Genomic DNA, 19,045 nt, shown 5'->3' with positions numbered 1-19,045 from the left:
ATTAACTAGTAGGGTTTGTGCCATGGGCCAGCCTTTTGCCTGGTGGGCACTCTCATGCCCCATACTGCAGCTACCACAGTTGACTGCAGTAATGGGTATCAGGGAATCTAGCAGCAAGAGAAACAGTGGCTATAGTAAGAGGAGAAGAGTGTCTCTGCACTTTGCTGCTGCTGCTGCCACCTCTGTGCAGGCTCCATGAGGGGAACCTCCATTTTGGCACCCCCTCTAAGTTGGCATCCAGAGTTGGTGATATATAACATAAGGTTTTGGGAGCCCAGGCTCACTTCCTCATGTTAAAGGAGACCATTATGACCATCCAGTTTGACCTCCTGTGTCACACAGACTACAGTATGTCAGTCAGTCAGTTATTCCTGTATTGGGCCTGACAACTTGTGTTTGACTAATGAGTATCTTCTATCTACTTGAAAGAGAAAATAGAACTTAAACTCTAGATAGGTACCAAAAATTACATGTAAGTGGCATTTTGTTTTTTAAAGGTGAAACAGGATTTAGCCTCCAGTCTTGATCTGAGGAAACCAAGATATGAAGAATCCAGCCCTTCTCTTGGAAGTTTGTTCAAGTAGTTAATCACCCTCATTAGCAAAAAACTGTGTATCCTTCCTTATTTCAGTTTGCCTGGCTTCAGCTTTCAGTTAGTGGTTCACGTTGGGCCTTTCTCTGCTACCACAGATGAGCCATTTAGTGAAGTCACTTCTTCATCTCTTTGTTCCTATCTAATCCGTTTAATTACTTTAAATCTCTCACAGTTGTCTTTCCTTGGCGTAGGGCTGTATCCTAATATAATAAAAGCGTTAGTCTGTCTGTCTGTCCATAACGCTTTATTCGCAGCCCATCACAATGCTGATTGAAACAACCAATTAGAATGCTTTGCACAGACACGCACACGTGGCGGAGCGCTGCCATGACAGTAGGGGTAGGGGCCGGAGTGGGAAGGCAAGACCAGCGGCGCTAGCCTCACCTCCCTTCCTCCCCAGCCCCACAGCCCTGCCTCTTGGAGGCAGAGGGGGACAACGGGGACAGACTGGGACGGCAGAGCGGGGATGGAGTGGAGCTCCTTGGAGGCGGCAGCACACGGTGCTGGCTGCGCAGTGCAGGCTTCACCCCTCTGCTCTGGCCTCGCCGCCGCTGTTGCTGCTGCTGCTGACACTGCCGCCGGGCCCCAACAAAAGCCAGCAGGGAGTGGAGAGGGGAGGGGGAGGGATGTGGGGAGGGGGGGCACAGTGGCGGTGTCCTGCCACCGCTGCCAGACCCCGACAACAGCCAGGAGGGAGGGAGGGGAGCTGGAGGGGGGGAGGTCATTGCGTGTGGCTGGACGAGCAGTGGTGGCAGCACAGAGTAGGTACTGGGTGGCGGTTGTGGCTGTTGCGTGCAAGCTTCCCCCTCTGCGCCTGGGAGGCAGCGCTGCGGGGTGGAGTGACTGGGGGGGAGCGCATGGAGCCGGACGGAGGGGTCGCATGGGGCTGGAGGCAGTGGCGGCAGTGTGGGGCAGTGTGGTGGTGCCTCCCCCCATCATTCTTGACAGGCAGTTGGCTTGTTAATACATATTTTATTTGAGCAGGCCAACTTCCTGTTCATTCCAAATCATTTTGTTTGACTGCCTTTGTTATTTATCACTCTGGCAGTCTTTCTGTCCACCACATATTTCTTCAGCTGCGATTTTATGTTTACTTCCAGATGACACATGAAAAATGTTACATTTATTTTGGACCTAGAACTGACCCCTGTGTAAGCCCACTAACATACTCCCTACCATTGCAGATTCTGGGTTACCAGTTTCTCTGTGAGATTTTGTCACATAACCAGTTCTTCATCCATTCAATGTGTTTTCTATAGAGTAGTGCTAAGCTTTTCATTATAATGTTGCTCAAAGTCAATGTCTTTCAAGTCAGTATAACATCTACAGAGTTATCTTTTCAACCAAACTTGTAGTTTCATGCAAAAGTGAAATCAGGTTTTTTTGACAGGATTTTTTTTCATAAAACCACTTTGGCATTAAGACTAGCCCCATCCTTTTCTTCTTTCTTGAGTGAATCCCATGTCTGCTTTTCCTTGATTTTGCCTGGGCCTGATGCCAAGAGGAACACTCCACTTGACCTTTTTGAATATTGAGACAACATTAGCACTCTTCCAGCCTTCTGGCCATTCCCCAGTACTCTCAGATATATTAAAAATAAGCAGCATCAGGCAGAATCCTGAGCCTATTCTTTTAGGACTCTTAGATGTAAATTGTCCTTGTCTGCTGATTTAAAACCCTTTATGTGTATCAGGAATGTTATTAGATGTTGTGTACACACCCTGCTGTTACAACTTCCTCTGTAATTACTAATGGACTAAAACATACTTTGTCATTCCCATGTGATATGAATACATTTCCCAGTTATCTTCAAACACAAAAGAAAAATATTCATTGGACACAAGTCAACCATTTCCACCCACTAATAGTCCTCTATCTTTGGTAAGATTTGTTTCTGTAATGGGTACAGGCAACCCTAATTCCTCACCTAATTTCACTCTATCGTTGCCCCCTCCTGCAATTTTATTCCTTTCTGAGTAATACCCTATACTTTGCATCACTCTAACCTTACCCGCAAAAGCCCCTAGCTCTCATTACCTCATCTCAATCCCTTCACCCAAAGCTTCCATGAACCCCCTCCACCCACTTCACCCATTACACCAATTTCACTGTAACCTCCTCCCCCAACCACAATCACTCCCTTTCCTAAACTACTCTCCCAGCCTCACTCAGACCTGTTCATCCTAAGCTTGCACTTCAAAATAAAAAGTACCTTTCCTTTAACCTCATCGCATCTCCCTCATGACCTTGCCTTAATGCTTTCATCCTAAATTCTCTGCTCCCCCTTTGTCCCACCTCATTCCAACCTCAACCTGATCCTATCACTGAGATGCCTGGCTCCCCACACTATCTTTGTCCCAGGCTCTCCTTCCTATTTCTCTGATTCCTTCCTCCACTATTTTTGCTTGGGGGGGAGGGGTGGATTTTTAGTTTTTGCATTATTTGTATTTTTGCCCTTTAGTTGACCTTTTCCCTGGTTGAATTTTCTGTTTTGTGCTTCCCAATTATACTAAACACATTCATCAGAATTTGAAAAGGTCAGAAGGAGCCTGAGTGGCTGGTTTAGCCCTTCTTCCAGCCTCATACCCCCCTCCCCCCAGTGGCCCCCAGGTGAGGAGGAGGAGGGACTGGGAGAATGAGAAACCCTGGAGAAGACTGTATGGTAGCATGCACAGGGTTAAGAGGTATGATTTATGGGGGAGTGTTGGATCCTTGTCTCCCATCCAGAAGGGGGTGCCCCGGCCATGTATATAGCCAGCTGCAGAAGATGAACGCAGTAAGGATTAGCAGAGTGAATTTTGTACAGATAATTTGTACAAGTCCCAGGAGGGTTAGAGATGAAAAGGCTAGAGAATGGGAAAGAAATATGGGTAATCCCTGGCATAAAACCCTGTGTATGTGCCTATACAGAGAGTGGCTCAAAAGGACACACGTAAATGCTGACTCCCCTCTCGCACATAAACTGGCACCCCTCTGAGCACACAAGTGTGTGTGCACATGCACACACACACACTCTCCCAAATACAAACACAAATCACTCCCTACAGCACTTGCAGACCTCTTTCAAAATGTGTAAGCCAATGATTTTAAACCCACCCAAACACAGGTCCACATGTATGCTGTCACCCTGAAATACACACATCACTGAGTCCCCAAAGAGGGACCCCAACCATATGAAACACAAACGAACTCTCAAACATGCTCATGAAAACACGCGCAAAAGACAGTGCAGATGGAACACACAGAACTGACTCTTTCAAACACAATTCAGCACATTTTATTGGCATGACAATCTACAGAAGCGCTGACAAAGTAATCGATGTGCCCCCCCCCCGGGGTGCCTGTCAAAGATGGGTACAGTGTGTTCCAGGCTTCACACAGTGTCAGGGGTTGATCCAATGTATCCCTTTTGTCACCAGTATCCATTCCTGAGGCAGTGGCAGGTTGCTGCACACCATCATGCTGTCTCTCCCATTTCTCTGTTTTCCCAGGGTCAGACACAGGTTTTCCTCCTCACTTTGTGATGAAAAGTCTGATTGTTTCTGAGAATCTGAGGAAATTACTTTCTCACTCCCTCATCTTTCTGACAGTACAGTGGAAGGTGTCTCTACAGCTCCGTCTCTCCTCTCTCACCCCTTGGCTGCACAGTCACTCCCCTATAATTTGATTTATGATTTTAGCTTTGTGGTAAATCGAGTATTTGCCTGTGAGGCACCCCCTCCAGCCCTCCAACATACAGAGGCAGACTCCTCTAGGCTCACACCCCTACGGGGACATAACCTAGACATTCCCCCTAAACGCTGCAGCCCTTAAGCAGAAGCACGCTCTCAACAGGCCCTAGTGACAGATGGACCTTCCGTGGGGCAAAGCTCCAAATGTAGGGTGAAGCCCCATCCTGGAAGAGTCCCTTGTCTGTCTTAGGAGAAAACATTTTTTCCCCAGACAAGGGCAAAGAGTTCTCAGCCTTAGACGAAACGGCTTTGGCATGTGATGCCAACAAAGACTTGGAGCACCCATCTGCTGCATGGTCCACGTTCCCCCAGACCCACCAGAGGAGCAGCCCCCCCTTCAGCCCGCCCCCCCGGGAGCAGGAGGAAAACACTGACGCCCGGACGGCCGAGGTAAACGCTGGGGCGCGCAGCGTGGCATGCCCCGGCACGAGCCTGCGTGGCCCGGGGCGGGCCGTGGCCCCTGGCCCCTGACCTGCCGCCAGGGCCAAGTGTGTGGAAAGGCCTGGGCCGGCTTCCAGCCCATGCGGAGTCGGGGCAGAGGCGCGCGCTGGGAGTGGGGGCAGGGCTTTCAGCGGGGCTGTGGCCGGGCCGAAGCGAGCCGGCCGCCCCGGCGCGGACACGACCGGGGCCGGGGCCGGGTCCGCCCGCATCTCTCTGGCGGCGCGGGGCGGGGGGGAATTCACAGGAGAGCGCTCCCGCCCCAAGTGACGGGTCCCTTGGAGACACCTCTCTCCATGGCAACCTAATCGCTTCCTGTGCGGATCCTGACTAGGAGATCCTGAAAATAAGCAGCGAGGCGGGCGGGCAGACAGCGGCGGCGGGCGGCGCAGGGCAGGGCAGGGCAGGGCAGGCAGGGCAGGGGCACGGGCGGCTCCCTCGGGCTCGGGGCGCCCCGCGGCGGGCGGGCAGCAGGTTAACGCAGCCAGCGAGACACGGCGGCGGAGACGGAGACGGCGGCGGAGGGGAGCGGGGCCGCGCCGGCCGCCTGCTCCGACCGCCCGCGCCCGCCCCCGCCGTCCCGGGCAGGAGAGGCACCGGCCGCACCACAGCCACCGCCACCAGCCGCCGCCGCCGCCGCAGCAGCAGCCGGGCGCCCCCCGCGCCGCCCGCCGCCAAGGTGAGCTCGCGCCGGCTCCCGCCTCGCCCCGCCCTGCCCTGCGCCCGCAGCGCCGCCGCCGGGCCCCGGCACAGACCTGTTGTGCCAGGCGAGGCCACTTCAACCCGGCTGTCGCAGCTCGGAGGGGGGGCATCCTGCAGGGAGGCTGGTTGCGAAGCAGGCTGGGCACGGCGGGGGGAGGGCACCGGCAGAGAATGGGCAGAGTTGTGACACATGTGGGGCAAGGGGAGCGCGGGGGAGGCACCCTGCCGGGGGTCACCCGCAGCTCCAGCCAGGCTTGGCTCTCACACAAACGCGGGTGTGTGTGTGTATGGGGGGGATTCCCATCCTCAGATCCTGGGAAATTTATTTCCTGCCCCCCCCAGCATCTGCCAGAATCCTTCTGCCAGCAGTGGGATGGTGCCCTAGCATGTTGCCTGGTGCCCCAGCATGCTGGCTGGGTTCTGTGCCCTAGGATGGTGGGTGCTGAGCACTGCAGGGTCTGCGCCCCACCAGGCTGACACTGACACTCTCAGACTCACAGCACCACTGGAACAGCCTGGGTGAGCAACCCACACCAGGATTGGCAAGCTCAGACACCAAGCCCAGCAGCATCCTCTGACAGTAGGCATCCTAGATTCTAACTCTCAGCCTCCAGACGCAGTAAGGTCCCACAGGATCTGGGATCCACGCTTACAGGCCCCGTGCACAGTGCAATCTAGACTACAAGTGTCGTCACTTCCAGCCCCCTGGCACTGGCATTTGGATTCATGCTCCCAGCCCTTTTACTCCATCCCAGACTAGCAGTATTACCAGGCCTGGGGCAATTGCTCTGTGACTCACACTCACAGGCCTTCCACTGCAGAATATAGTGAGAGCTGCACCAGGATTTGGGCTGCTCCAAAGTGCAGAGGGATCAGGGCCCCAAGGCAGTAGCACTGTTACTTGCATTGCCAATTCCCAAGCTCAGGGGACCTACTTCCAGGGAGAGTCACTGGGATTCAGAGTTCCTTGTCCTTCCCAGTTCTTGTACTGATGGTTGTCATAGTATCTGCACCTCTCCCAAATATTAAATGCAACAACCAGTATATCACTCTCTTTCCTCTCTTGGGGTGGGTAGATCGTATTTGGTTTGGTTTTGTTCTTTAATAACCGGTATTATTAAGAATGGGAATGTTGGTGCGGGTAACCATGGACAAAGAGATGATTTGCATTTAGCTTGCAATGCAGCGGGGCTTTTAATGGCAAATGTTATTTCATCTGGCAATGAGTTTCATACTCTTGGCCTTGATCCTATGAATGTTCTGTTCCTCAGGGTCACAAGCCCTCCCCATCACTTGACAATGTCATTGTTTCATTAAACATATCCATCATATGAGCTCATCATGGCAGAGGGAGAGGTGATTGATTCCTCAGGTCACTGGGGCCAACATCAGAGAGGACTTTGAATAACAGGTCAAAGACCTTGAACAGGACTCTGTGTTTAAATGGGATCTAGTGTGGGGTGTGGAGAACCACAGTGATGCATTCCTGGCAAACTGAGTTGCTGAACAAACAAGCTGCTGCATTTTGAACTAGCTGGAGCTTTCGGAGAACAAAGAGCTTCATTCCTAGATGCACAGTTTTGCAACAGTGATGTCTAGATGTCACAAAAATAAAGCTTGCCATCCGGAATACAAGCCAGGTAGAATCGGGGGCAATCTTCCGGCTATTCCCAAATAGAAGATGACTACCCACTTCCCACTGGCATGTCTTATATGTGCTCAGTGTCAGCCAGTTGCTCTTCTTACAGATGCTGATCTTCATTCAGCATCAAGAAGGCTGCTAGATTCATAGTTTTTAGTGCAGAGGGACGGTGTTGACCATCTTGTTTGACCTACAGCTTAAACAGACTAGAACATTTAACCAATTTCATTTCCTGCATCAAGACCATAACTTCTGGTTTTGCTGTAGCCTGTATTTTAGAAAGGTAGCTATTTAAAGACTTCAGGAGAAAAAGAATCTGCCATATCCTTAGGTCAGTTGCTCCAGTATGTGACAAAGGTTGTTAAAAATTTGCACTTTATTTGAATTAGTCTAGCTTCAGCACTCAGCGCTCAGATGTTGTCAATAATATTTGATGTAAAAGAGATGCCATATCATCTATATGGCTGGCACCTCTGACTTTAGGGTCTCACAAGTTCTCACAACAGTTTATTATTAAATAGAATGGCTGAGGGCATTGAGCATTGTATATGACAGACTTAGATGTGGAGAAACAATTGTTCAGGAGTTTTTGCATTCCAAAGGACAGCTGGGTCAGCATTGGAATTCACACTGGCATTATCTGCATGCACTGGAATTCAAACACTGGGGCACTAACATTAGGACTTAGACTCCCATTCACCAGAGGAAATATACTACAGTGCTATAACAAAAAGAATCTGTATCCCAGGCCTTGAGTGGAGCAGCATCTGCACCCATGACACAATTCAGACTACCAGCACCCAAAGACAGGACTGTCTGTGCTCTAAGATACTAGCTTGTGCCAGTTGGGCATACAATCTCTAACAGTGGAGTGATCCTATCTTTGGAGCACTGGCCCAAGGATCTGTCCTCTGCTCTCCATGCATGGTGTGCAAAGATTCACTTTGTTAACCCCTTGGCATAGTGAGGGGACACAGACCCCGATATCCATGCTCCTGCCCCACAGTGCCATAGATTCATGCCCTAGCATACTGCCAGTAATGCTCCTAGACCAGGCACAAAGCAAAATCTCCATCGTGGGGCATTAGAACTAGGACTCTGCTCCTGAGCAGAAACAGATCCAGGATTTTCCAGTGAGGGGTACAGGAGTCTAGCTGCACTGCAGAGGTGGCTACACTCTCTGCTCCCAGCCTCTCCTGCCCCCCTCCCCTACCCCAAACACTGGTGGGGATGCTCTGGGAGTCTCTGGGAACATTTTTAAGTCCCTAAAGCAGATGAAAATCTCCTCTCCCTTCCCCTTTTGTGCTTAAAGGCATGCTGCCTCTCCCCTTCCAGCCCTCCACTACCTGCTACTGCTGCTTTCCCCACTGCTTCTGGGGGACCAGGCAGGGAGAGGAAAACTACTCTCCCACTCTGCTGTTGCCATGGTCCCAATCCCCAGTTGAGTCCAGCAGCCTACCTGGGGTGAGAAGAGGCAGCTCTGGAGCTTCCCCTGAACCTGGAACAGCAGGGAAAGCAGAAGCAACAGGTGGGGGAGGAGGAGGAGAGGGGTTATATTTCTGAGCACCAAGGGGAAAGGGGTGGATTTTCACCTGCTTTAGGGACTTGAAAAAGCCCCCAGAGGCTCCTGTGGTTCTCTCCAAACCAAAAGTGGGGGGAGGGGAGGGGAGAGTAGCTGCACAGCTACACCTCGTATGGATCCATCCCTAGCAGGAGCACAGGGCTTTTCAGTTTTGTTCCTCAAGGATGGAAGTTTACTCTCCTATACCTGTTCCAAGATGATGACATTAGGATTCACACTCCCATCTGTTGAGCCCTGCAAAGTCTGAATCTCATAGCACTGTTACTGGAATTTACATTTTAGTCCCTAAGCAGATCATGGCCCTTGTCTTGGCCCCTGGTGCAATCTTGGAGACCCAGAGAACATAGGGAGCTGCACTGGGTACACTGACTCCTGATTCCCCTGAGGTGACTCATCTCACTGGGGCCTCAAGGCACTATAATTAGAGGTCACGCCCTCAGCTTCTGTGCATCATGTGACCAACACCCTACAACATGAGCTTTGGAGAGGAGCATCACTCCACTGTGGCACCTTTGTGTTGAACTGTACTTACATGTTTTCCAAGAGAATTCAAGGTCCTTTCTAAATATAATGGCTTAAGAGCAATGTAACACCTACATCAGTGAGATGTAGTGGAAAGAGAAAAACTAATGATTCCGCCCCCCCCACCACATCTTCAAGACTAGTGATACTACCCAGATCTCTTCATAGGGTGATCCTCATGTGTGAAAGGGGCAGTTTGCATTAACAGATGGATGAGATCTTTTTTCTCTGTGAACCTTGCTTAAATATTTAGCAGAAGCAGCCTAAAAATATCCCCACTTAATGCATCAGCAACGATTCAGACACTCTTTTCTTGGTGATAGTTGCCTTCTCCTTACCAACCCATCCAAGGGCTCCGGGGCTGTGGATTTCCTGGTCCTACCACTGGAGTGAAGCTTCTCATCCACCGATAGGAACAGACTTACATTTAGAAGAGGGTTGCAATTTGTTGTTTTGAGATTTTAATTAACTAATGCTAAGAGAGACTAACCAGGAGGTGATGGCAAAAGCCACTGAAGGACTCCATAGGGCTTTAGAAGAGAAGGGTGAACAATAGTTATTGCCTGATTGACCTGGCCATCCATGTTGACTCAGCCTTGAGCTTTAATCATACATACTTACCTTTGTTTTGTTCTCCAATCCTAGGACCCCCTCCAGAGTAGCAAAACAGAGGGGAGAGGCAGCTTGTATTCATATATCCTCACTCAATCTGAAGCTGATATTTTGCAGTTCAAATAATCCTATCAATTTTATTGTGCTAAGTTTTTTATTTTACTCTGGAATTCTGGGTCAGAGTCATTTTCACCCCCATACCAGAAAAGGATCTGAGGTTTTAATGCATACTGCTGTGAAAGGGCCTGAGAGATGGACTGTGAAGGGCAGCAGTACTGTGTCTTCTACTTCCAGACAGTGGTGCAGGGAGATGGGGTACAGCAGATGGGTAGTTCAACCAGTGATATCAGCTCTTATTTTGCTATTGTCCGTGCTGTGGAACAATAATAGGGAAAGCAGTTGTGAGTGAAAGAGAGTGGTAGATAGGGGTGAGAGAGATGGAGAAAAATGGAGGAGACCTGGGACAGGGAGTAGGGAAAGGCTAACTCAATGTTAGCCAACAAGAAGGTAAATACTAAATATTTGATAGGCACATTTTTGCTCTTAAATTCTTTAGCAAGCCTGGACTTCTCCAGCTGATTCACCCTCTCTTTCACAGCCTTTTTTGTTTATCAGTCTCATTTTTCCTCATTCTCTCTCTCTCTCTCTCTTTCTGACACATAATGGAAGAGTCCCTTTTTAATAAATGGATTACATGCTCTACACTATAAATAAATACAGGAATTAAGATTCCAACTTGTTCTAGTGATAAGCAAACAAAGATACTAAATTCCCCTCTTGGGCCTCAGGCAGAAGAGTCCCTAGGGAAAAATAACATATGTCTGTACCTCAGTGCTCATAACATTATTCTGTATAGGTGTGTGTGTTTCTGCACAGCTTGAGTGCACTGCACATGTATGTATGGGCATCTAGGGGAAAGCATGATGTGCATCTGTGTGGATTTACTTGTGTGTGTGTGTGTGTGTATGTATGTGTGCTTACGGAGGAGGCTGCATGTAGCAGTGTGCACTGGGACATGGGTCTAGGCAGTCAGGTGTTGGTCTAGGTAGCCAATGGGGATGGACAGCTGCATATTCATACAGAAGAATATTGGAGCAGTAGAGCCATTCACTGAACCTCCTTTTGTGTTTTTCAGTGAAGAACATGAGACGAGATCATTTCTGAAGAAGAACCCTTTGCCTCTGAGATGGAGTCTAGTGCCTGGTAGGTTCACAATTCCCAGAGTTAATCAGCCATGTAGAAGGCACCACAGGGAAAAGGATAGGAGTGCTGGCTGTGGGAAGTGCTCTCCACTGCCCTGGTCCAAGCCATTCCCAACAGGAAGTTCTCTTCAGGGAACTAACTCTCTTTCTTTCTCCTTTCCCCCTAACAGCATGATGCTTCCTCTGGTTTCCTGCCTCCGCTCACTGCAGCTCTGGCCTCTCCTGCTCCTGGCCTCAGCATTCTCTCCACACAGCGTTTGGTCTCTTCGCTCCCGGAACCCCCTGGCTGCTCGGCCACTTTGTGCCCGTCGCAGTTCCTCAACTTCCAGGCCTGTTTGCATCTGGGACAGGATCTCACCACCAGAGAGAGATTCCCGTTTCATCTCATTGCGCCAGCGATCTCTGACCCCGCGAGGGGCAGATCTGCGTCATGTGGTGCGGCTGAAGCGCCAGGCCCATGGGGCCCGTCCTGCCACGCCCTCTGGGTTTGAGGATGGGCTACCCTCATCCCAGTACCCCTGGGCTATTGTCTGGGGCCCCACAGTATCAGATGAGGATGGAGGTGACACCAACTCAGCTAACCCAGGCTTCCCACACCTGAGTTACACCTTTGTTTCACCACATGGGATGGCAACAGTGCAACCAAACTCCCACTCGCTGCTGCACAATGCAGGCCTCAATCTGCGTGACACCCCAGCCACTCTGCGGCCCTTTTTGTTTGGGCCACGGGGGGAAGGTAAATCTGCTCTCCATGCCCTTCACTCTGCTCTCTATAGTAGTTCCTGCTGGGAGAGAGCAGGGCTGTACTGTAGAGAGCCTCCCCCTAACCTCAACCAGCACTCTTGTCCGTTATCCTCCAACACCTTTGGCTGGGTGTTGGAGGAGACTCTCACATTTTCTCTTTCCTCTCCCCCACACCCTCTCTCACTGTCTTTCAGGTGTGGATCCTCAGCTGTATGTGACTATCACAATCTCTATCATTATCGTTCTTGTTGCTACTGGGATAATATTCAAGTTCTGGTGAGTAGATTCTCAGTGTGTAGCTGTTATCCAGCTTTGGCATCACTAAAGATGCTCTAGCAAAGCACGTTTTTAGTGTTTTTGGGTGTGCAGAGGAACACAGCCCCTCCTTTGACTTGTAAGTGTGGACTTTTAGTGATGGATCCCAGTTTTCAAGGGTATGTTTGCAAAGGAGAGGCTTGAAGGGTAGCATCTACTGTTCTTAATGTGTTGGGTGTGTTGAGCACATAGACCCCACTGCTCCCTGGATTCTGCTTGTTTCAAAGCAGCAGCAGGGGGGAGGCAGGGGCTCCCTGTGTCTCACTAACCTTCTCTCCCTGCAGTTGGGACCGTAATCAGAAGCGGCGGCGTCACTCTGGTCAGCAGAGTGAGATACGACAGCCAGAGAGTCAGCAGCCACTCACAGACCTGTCACCTGCCACAGTCAGCATCCTTGGGCCCTATGGAGACACTCTGGCCCCTGCCTCTGAGACAGAGGTGCTCAGGCAGGTCCAGGAGGGTACAGAGAAACTGGGGGGCCAGGGGAAGAGCAGTGCCTTCCAGCTCAATCGGTGAGTGAAAAAAGATAGGACAATGAAATGGGGACAGAGGCAAGGAGGGAGAGAGAGACAGAGAGAGACAGAGTGAAAGGCAGGCAACGGGAGGCCATAGCAGTGTGATTCCTTGATGTGTGTCTGTGATCTCTCCCTTGAATGGGGTGTGGATTGAAGGCCAGAACATGATTGTTTAGTAGGGAAACAGGAAAAAAGTGCCACCAGTGGCAAGGGACTTAGGAGCCATCTCCCAGCACAAACAGGTCTGTGAGCCTGCGGAACAACATAGAGTCCAACTGTGTGTGTGTGGTGGTGGGGAAGCAACAAGGATGCCTAGGAAATAGGCTGGGAGAACAGCCCTTACTGCCAGGAGCGGGGTGGCAGATTGAAGAGGAATCTCCCATTGCTAATTCTTTTTTTCCCCCAGAATCCCACTGGTGAACCTGTGACAACATTGGAGAGCAGCAGAGCTGGCTCCCCCAACTACTCCTGTCCTATCCAAGGAGTACGCATTTCTGCTGCCTCTGCTATAGTGGGAACAAACTCCCTTGTGCCACGGCCCTCTATCACCATCTCTAGCTTTGCCAAAACAGGATGTACTGGGCAACAGACAGTCTGGCCCTCGTTGGTCTCTCAATGGGGGCAAGAATAGGGGGTAACCCCCAAGATGGGATGACAAGACAGCGGAACCCAGGAGACAAGATCTTTTGGTGTTGTGAAATATTAACCCCTTCTGGCCCTCTCCCAACACACTCACGCACTTTGATCCCTGTGAATAACCCACCAGTGCATGTCTGATATGGGAGTGGGGGGAGGTGGAGAGGCAGGAGTACTACCCCCATCCCCACAGGCTCAGTCCCTCAGTGTGTCCCTTCTCCTTCTGTCAGTGTGCTTTAACGTGTCTTCTGAACAGCTGGAGCTGTCACCATGGAATTCCCTGCCTGGGCAGCGATGGATACAGGCTGGCAGGCATTGAGGCAGGGGGAGGGAGGTTGGGTGTGTGTGTGTGTGGGGGGGAGGGCTTGTCTCTCTTCATTGTCTTGACCTCTCCATGATGGTTCTAGGAGCTGGAAGCAGAGCCTGCTGATGTGAGGGGGAAGAACTCACTCTTCCTCCTGGCTCCTGTTTCTTGGAGAGAGTCTTGGTGCTCCCTCTGTTTTTCAACTCTTTCTGTTCTCTCTCCCAATGCACATCTGCTCTGATGCTCCTCTCTCTTCCTCTGTCACCCAACGTTGTCCTCTCAGTTCTTCTTTCTCTTCCCATTCTTCCTCCCTTTCCATCTCTTTCTGGTTATGTCAGCAGAATACTTTTCATTCTAGCCTGTTTCTAGTCACTCTGATCTTTTGTAAACCTCCCTCATCCTGGTTTTGCCTCTGCTCCCAGGTGATTTCAGCAAGTGTGAAGCAAAATCCTCTGGCTATTTTGTGTTTCAGGAAGTGTGAAAAAGAATCTGGAATGGGTCCTTTAAAGGCAGGGCTACTGCCAAAGCAGCTGAAGGGGGAAGCCTGGCCTTGGCTGGGCTTATAGTGGGGGAAGAGCCTTGAGCAGAGCTCTCTGTCAGGGCCTGGGGGGCCAACGGGTAAGTGAAGAAAGGGTAGAAGGTGTTTTCATCAGAGGCACTGAGAGACTGACCCTATATGAGGTAGGCAGGAGAGGGCTCCTACCCTGTCTGTTAGAAAAGGAAGCCATTCAGAGCCTTCACCAAGGAACTTTTTGAGGAGTATTCTGCATTACTCAGTTACTTGTGGAATGCTCCTGGCTCCACTCTGGCCATGAAATCAGCACATCAGATGGTGCTTGCTAGAGTTGAGAGGATCAAGGTGTGCCTACAACACAGTCAAGAGCACCTGAACCAGCTTTCGTCCAGCTTGCATGGGTACCAATAGGTGTAAAGATGCAGTGTGGATCAGCTGTCTGAGCACGTATGCATGGTCTGTGCTGAAAAGCCATGGCATTTACAGCTTTGCTGCTGATGTTGCACATTAGGCAGATTAAAGCTAGTTTGGGTGTCTTCAATGGCAGTGCACACTCCCCAGTGACAGAGATGGAAATGGGAAAGGCAAAGATGGTCAGAGCAGGCCAAGTGCCTAGGATATAAAGACCCAGGGCAAAATTCTACAGAGCCTATTATGCCTCTAAGTAGCATTTATCCATCTAAAGCCCAGACAGATTCCATGCTGCCTCCCAGACACAGATACTTGTTATGCAGATTTTATATCACATTCCCGTACCTGCGTAGCTGGGCTGGGGTGACTGGGATGTATCTATCTAACTCTGCATCTGCCTGGCAAAGAGCATATATTCCATGTAGATCCCCAAAACAAAGTGGGGAGAGGAGAGCAGATAGGAGATGTACCCACCTTTTAGCTGAATAGCTGAGTTGTTAGGGCATTTGCCCAGGAAACAAGAGGTAGAGTACAATATAACTAAGTCTTAGACATCTAGGTTCTACTAAGAGGCATAACAGGCAAAGTAGACATTTTTCCTCTGTTTTTAGTGACAAGAAGAGCATATGTTTACAGGAAGAGAGCTTTTACCATCTATGTCACTGTAAAGTGGAGACAAAGCTCTGTAGCTTTACCATCATATAGCTGGTTCAAGGAAAACTGTGGGTATGGTTATAACATTGATCTTGCCTACCTTCCTTGTGTAAAATACTGCCTAAGGCAAGTCTCCACCAGAATATTACTGTAAGATAGCAAAACATTTGTGAAACACACACAGTCATACACCTCTACACTTTTTTGGCAATGAATGCATAGCCAAAGAGCAAAGGATCTAGAGCAGTGGTCTCCAAAGTGGGGGGGTGTACCCCAGGGGGTGTGCAAGACAATCCATTGGGGTGTGGGAAGAAAATATTATAACTTCTATTTATATTTATATAAATATACATATATTGGGGGTGCGTGCTCAAAAATTTTTTACTGATAGGGGTGCGCGAATATAAATATACATATATTGGGGGTGCGTGCTCAAAATTTTTTTACTAATGGGGTGCACGATCAAAAAAGTTTGGAGACCACTGATCTAGAGCACAAACACTCAATAGATAAAATACAGGAGCAGCAAAAGATCTGGTTCTGCCTATCCACTTAGTTGCACAAGGTGATCTACTAGATCATCTGAAGCTTTGCTCTTGGCTCCACAAAGCTTTGTTTAAAAAATTAAGGTCTCCAGAGCTATCTGGATTCCCCAATAGATACTATTGCCTTATTTTATTTTCTCATGAAAAGGCCGTTCAAATAGAACCGCTCCACAAGGTAAAATGGGAAACAGAACAAAAGGTCTCATGTGTTTACCTTGTGTGACTCACCAATAAGACTATTTACATGAAAAGTAATCCATAATGAGCTTTATAAAAACTGAGAACAAACAGCAGAAATTAGAAAAAAATTATTAAGTAAAAGTATAGGTTTATTATGTTGTAAAACTAAGTTGAGCTCTGACCATGAACTGTTTTGTTGGGTTTTTTTTATTTTGGATCCACTTCAGGCCTGCTTATATAAGAAAAGTTTAATTGGTTTAACTATATCAGTTTACAATGTAGTCACTTAAGCTGGGCTTAACCTTTGCTTAAATTAGTTGTGTTTGCATAGATAAATTATTAAATTAAGCCACATGCATTTATATTAGAGGGGTTTTTAACCAAATCAGTTAGATTGCTCTAAAATCAATTTAATCCAATCAATTCAACTTTTCAAGTAAAGATACAACCTGATTTTACGTTCTTGCAGCCTTAGTCCATTCACCAAATGAACTCTGTTCTGCCTTTCCATTTCCTGCAAGATAGAAGCCACATAAGAAATTTGATGGCACACATTAGACTTGTGCTAGTGACTGATATAGGGGTGTCCCAAGTTCAGCTGAAAAGAACTTCCTAAACTTGACAAGCCAGATAATCTTCAATACTTTGCTTTCCTTTATTTTTCTTTTATTTTTATTAACACCAACCAAACAAATCTAGGAATTTAAATGCAAAAGCATTGTAGTGGTAAGGGTGCAGTGGTAAGGCTGCCCAAGGATTCCAAAAATCAGGACATGCAGAAGAGAAGGCACCTGTGGCAGCAACTCCAATATATTATACATGTGGTATGTTTTTAGTTCATTTTTTATATTTAAATATTTAGGTAAATATGTTTCTATAAGTGCCATTAACTGTCTCATGTGAAACCTCCAGGATGTGCCACACAATGTGAATTTATAATTGATACATGTTTTTGACTTGAGCAGAACAATCCTAAAACAGTATGTCAACAAAAACTGCTTGCATTTACTAAATAATCTCATTGGGCCTGATTCTTCCCTGCCTAAAACCTTCTGAAAATCATTTTCATTTGCATCAAGGTAGCAGGGGAAGGGTAAAACACTCCAACATTATTTTTCCAAAACGGGGGACAGGCCAGCTGTCTCTCCTTCTGTTTCTGGATCTACCAGATTCCTGCTTCTCGCAGACAAGCTGACAAGAGCTGGGCAATTTATTTTCCCAACGAATAGTTTATTCACCAAAAATGTAGCTTGTGGTCACCTGAAACTATCTGCTAAATCAGGGTGAATTTGGCAAATTGTGTTTTGAAAATGTGGAATCGTTCCAGTTTTTCAGCTACATTCACAAGGCATTTTAGGTGGTGTTTACGAAATGGAGGAGGAGGTCTTCCTCTCATGTTCTACAACTAGGACACTCATCTGGGACTTGGCATACTGAGATAAGAGATCTCCTTTCTGGGTAATTCAGAGTAGGAACTTGCCCTAACCACAAGGTGCAAGATATTCTGGAGTGGCTTTCATTCTCTCCTGTGAGAGCTATTTGAACTTGTCATTAAATGTTCACTTAAGCAGTTAGGTACCCCAACCACTGGGTTAGAGTTGATCTCACATGCTTTCTCCTGCTTAGTGAACATTTAAGTGAGAGAATTTGAACCTAGGTCTCCCAGACCCTGCTTAGAGCCTCAGCCACGCATGGTATAAGAGGAAAACTGGCTTCACCTCTGTGGCACCTGCCTCACTTTTGAACGTAGGCCTTTGTTTCCAGATTTTATTTTTTTTCCTTTATTTAAAATGCCTGGAAACAAAACCTGATGTGTTTGGTTCTTCAGAAATTCTGGAAACATGTTACTGTTAGGTGTGGCTAGACTGAAACTTTGGTTTGTTTGGGTTTTTTTTCTGTTCTGCAACCAAACCAAAAAAACAATTATTGGCACAGCTCTAGAGTCAAGTCTTTCACAACAGAGCCTCTGGGCTAGGTCCAGATCTCTTATCACATCCAAACCAGCATCCCATTGTAGCCCCAACCCTGTTCTAGGCTGGAAGGCTGGGAAATAGGGAAAAAACACACCAAATTCTCTTGCCACCTGCTTGTCCCCTTCCCCCTCTCCTCATTTAATCTCACCCTGTGATTTCCATCTCTACACTCCCAACCTATATCATTGTCTCAGTCCCTGTCTGCTCTCCTGCTGTTTCATTATCCTCATTCTTTTCTTATTCTCTCTCTGACATTCTGTCTTGTTCTGCTTCTCCCCCATCCATTCCTCTCTGTTCTTCCCTTTCTGCCTCCTCCCTCAGTCTCACCCTCTCTCCCTCCCCCACCCTTGTGCGCTGTGATATATATTTTTGTAGGATTCTCTTCTTGTGGTGAAATATTCAATTCTTGTGGGATGTAAGTTTCAACATTTTTAAATAAACCTTTGCAAAATACTGAAAACAAAACTCCTGCTGCTGTAGAAAGTGGTGTAGAGTGCAGATGAAAAGGGGCACCATCCCATGGAGGCTGGCTTGAGGTAGCACATGCACAGCCACCTGCTGCTGCCCAGAGAGCAATGACAGTTCTGCCCTGTGCCCACCAATCCTCCATTTCATCCCTCTTTTCCAAGCCTCGCTTCTTTCTCCCTGCTTCCATGTAACCCTAGCCTTCATAGCAAGATGCCCCGGCTCTGCAAGGGTGGGAATGGATTCAGTCTTCAGGTTCAGATGTTGTTTCGTCTCTTGCATGCAATTTCCCAGCTACAGGTTTGCACTGTTTATCCAGTGTTCATTTCTGATTGAAGCCAGGGGAACAGTCAGAGAAGAGAACTGAAGGAAAAGGGAGGGAGATGGTAAGATGAGGGAGCAGAAATCTCCCTCACTTCGTTCCCCGCGGCTGCCTCCGCGATTTCTATTTACGGCCTTGCTGCCTCCCCTCCTGGCCACAGTGCTGCTGCTGTTGCTGGTTTCCAGGGCTGCTCTGTAATTAAGCATCCTTGTCTCTGATAAACTCCTCCACTTCATTAACTCTAGCAGTGATCAGTGCAGGGGTGGGAAACAAAGGGGAGGAGGCTGCAAAGCAGAGCCATATGTACCACCTGATTTTAATGGTCAGGTTCTCTGGTAATTCCTCCAGCCACTGGAAAGGGGACCCAGCCCCTCCCCACCTCATGTCCCATGCTCTCTATTATTGTCCAGGGCTTCTACCCACTGGAAGTGGAATCTAAGG

At 48.5% G+C, this 19,045-nt stretch overlaps 1 protein-coding gene across 2 annotated transcripts; it reads left to right on the top strand.

Annotated features, from left to right (window-relative positions):
* Positions 1-3,857: 3,857 nt before the first annotated feature.
* On the top strand, positions 3,858-18,300 carry PIANP (PILR alpha associated neural protein). Of its 2 annotated transcripts, none has more exons than XM_090055099.1 (6): positions 3,858-4,716; positions 10,960-11,027; positions 11,197-11,762; positions 11,965-12,046; positions 12,370-12,597; positions 13,007-18,300. In XM_090055099.1, exons 2-6 carry the CDS (start codon positions 11,011-11,013, stop codon positions 13,026-13,028), a joined length of 915 nt encoding a protein of 304 aa, XP_089911225.1. In that variant the 5' UTR covers positions 3,858-4,716; positions 10,960-11,010; the 3' UTR covers positions 13,029-18,300. The 2 variants fall into 2 exon arrangements, with proteins under 2 accessions (XP_089911225.1, XP_089911214.1); XM_090055088.1 differs by lacking the exon at positions 3,858-4,716 and adding an exon at positions 4,736-5,443.
* Positions 18,301-19,045: the final 745 nt, after the last annotated feature.

This window comes from Crocodylus siamensis, chromosome 1, assembly GCF_052110815.1.
Source record: "Crocodylus siamensis isolate JL-2025a chromosome 1, ASM5211081v1, whole genome shotgun sequence".
NCBI classification, from domain to species: domain Eukaryota; kingdom Metazoa; phylum Chordata; order Crocodylia; family Crocodylidae; genus Crocodylus; species Crocodylus siamensis.
This window is presented reverse-complemented; position numbering and strand designations above follow the sequence as displayed.

What these genes read in the sequence shown, in the direction of transcription:
- PIANP (XM_090055099.1), top strand. An exon ending in GTTTGGGCCACGGGGGGAAG is followed by an intron (nt 11,763 to 11,964) that starts GTAAATCTGCTC and finishes ACTGTCTTTCAG; the next exon opens with GTGTGGATCCTCAGCTGTAT. An exon ending in GGGATAATATTCAAGTTCTG is followed by an intron (nt 12,047 to 12,369) that starts GTGAGTAGATTC and finishes CTCTCCCTGCAG; the next exon opens with TTGGGACCGTAATCAGAAGC.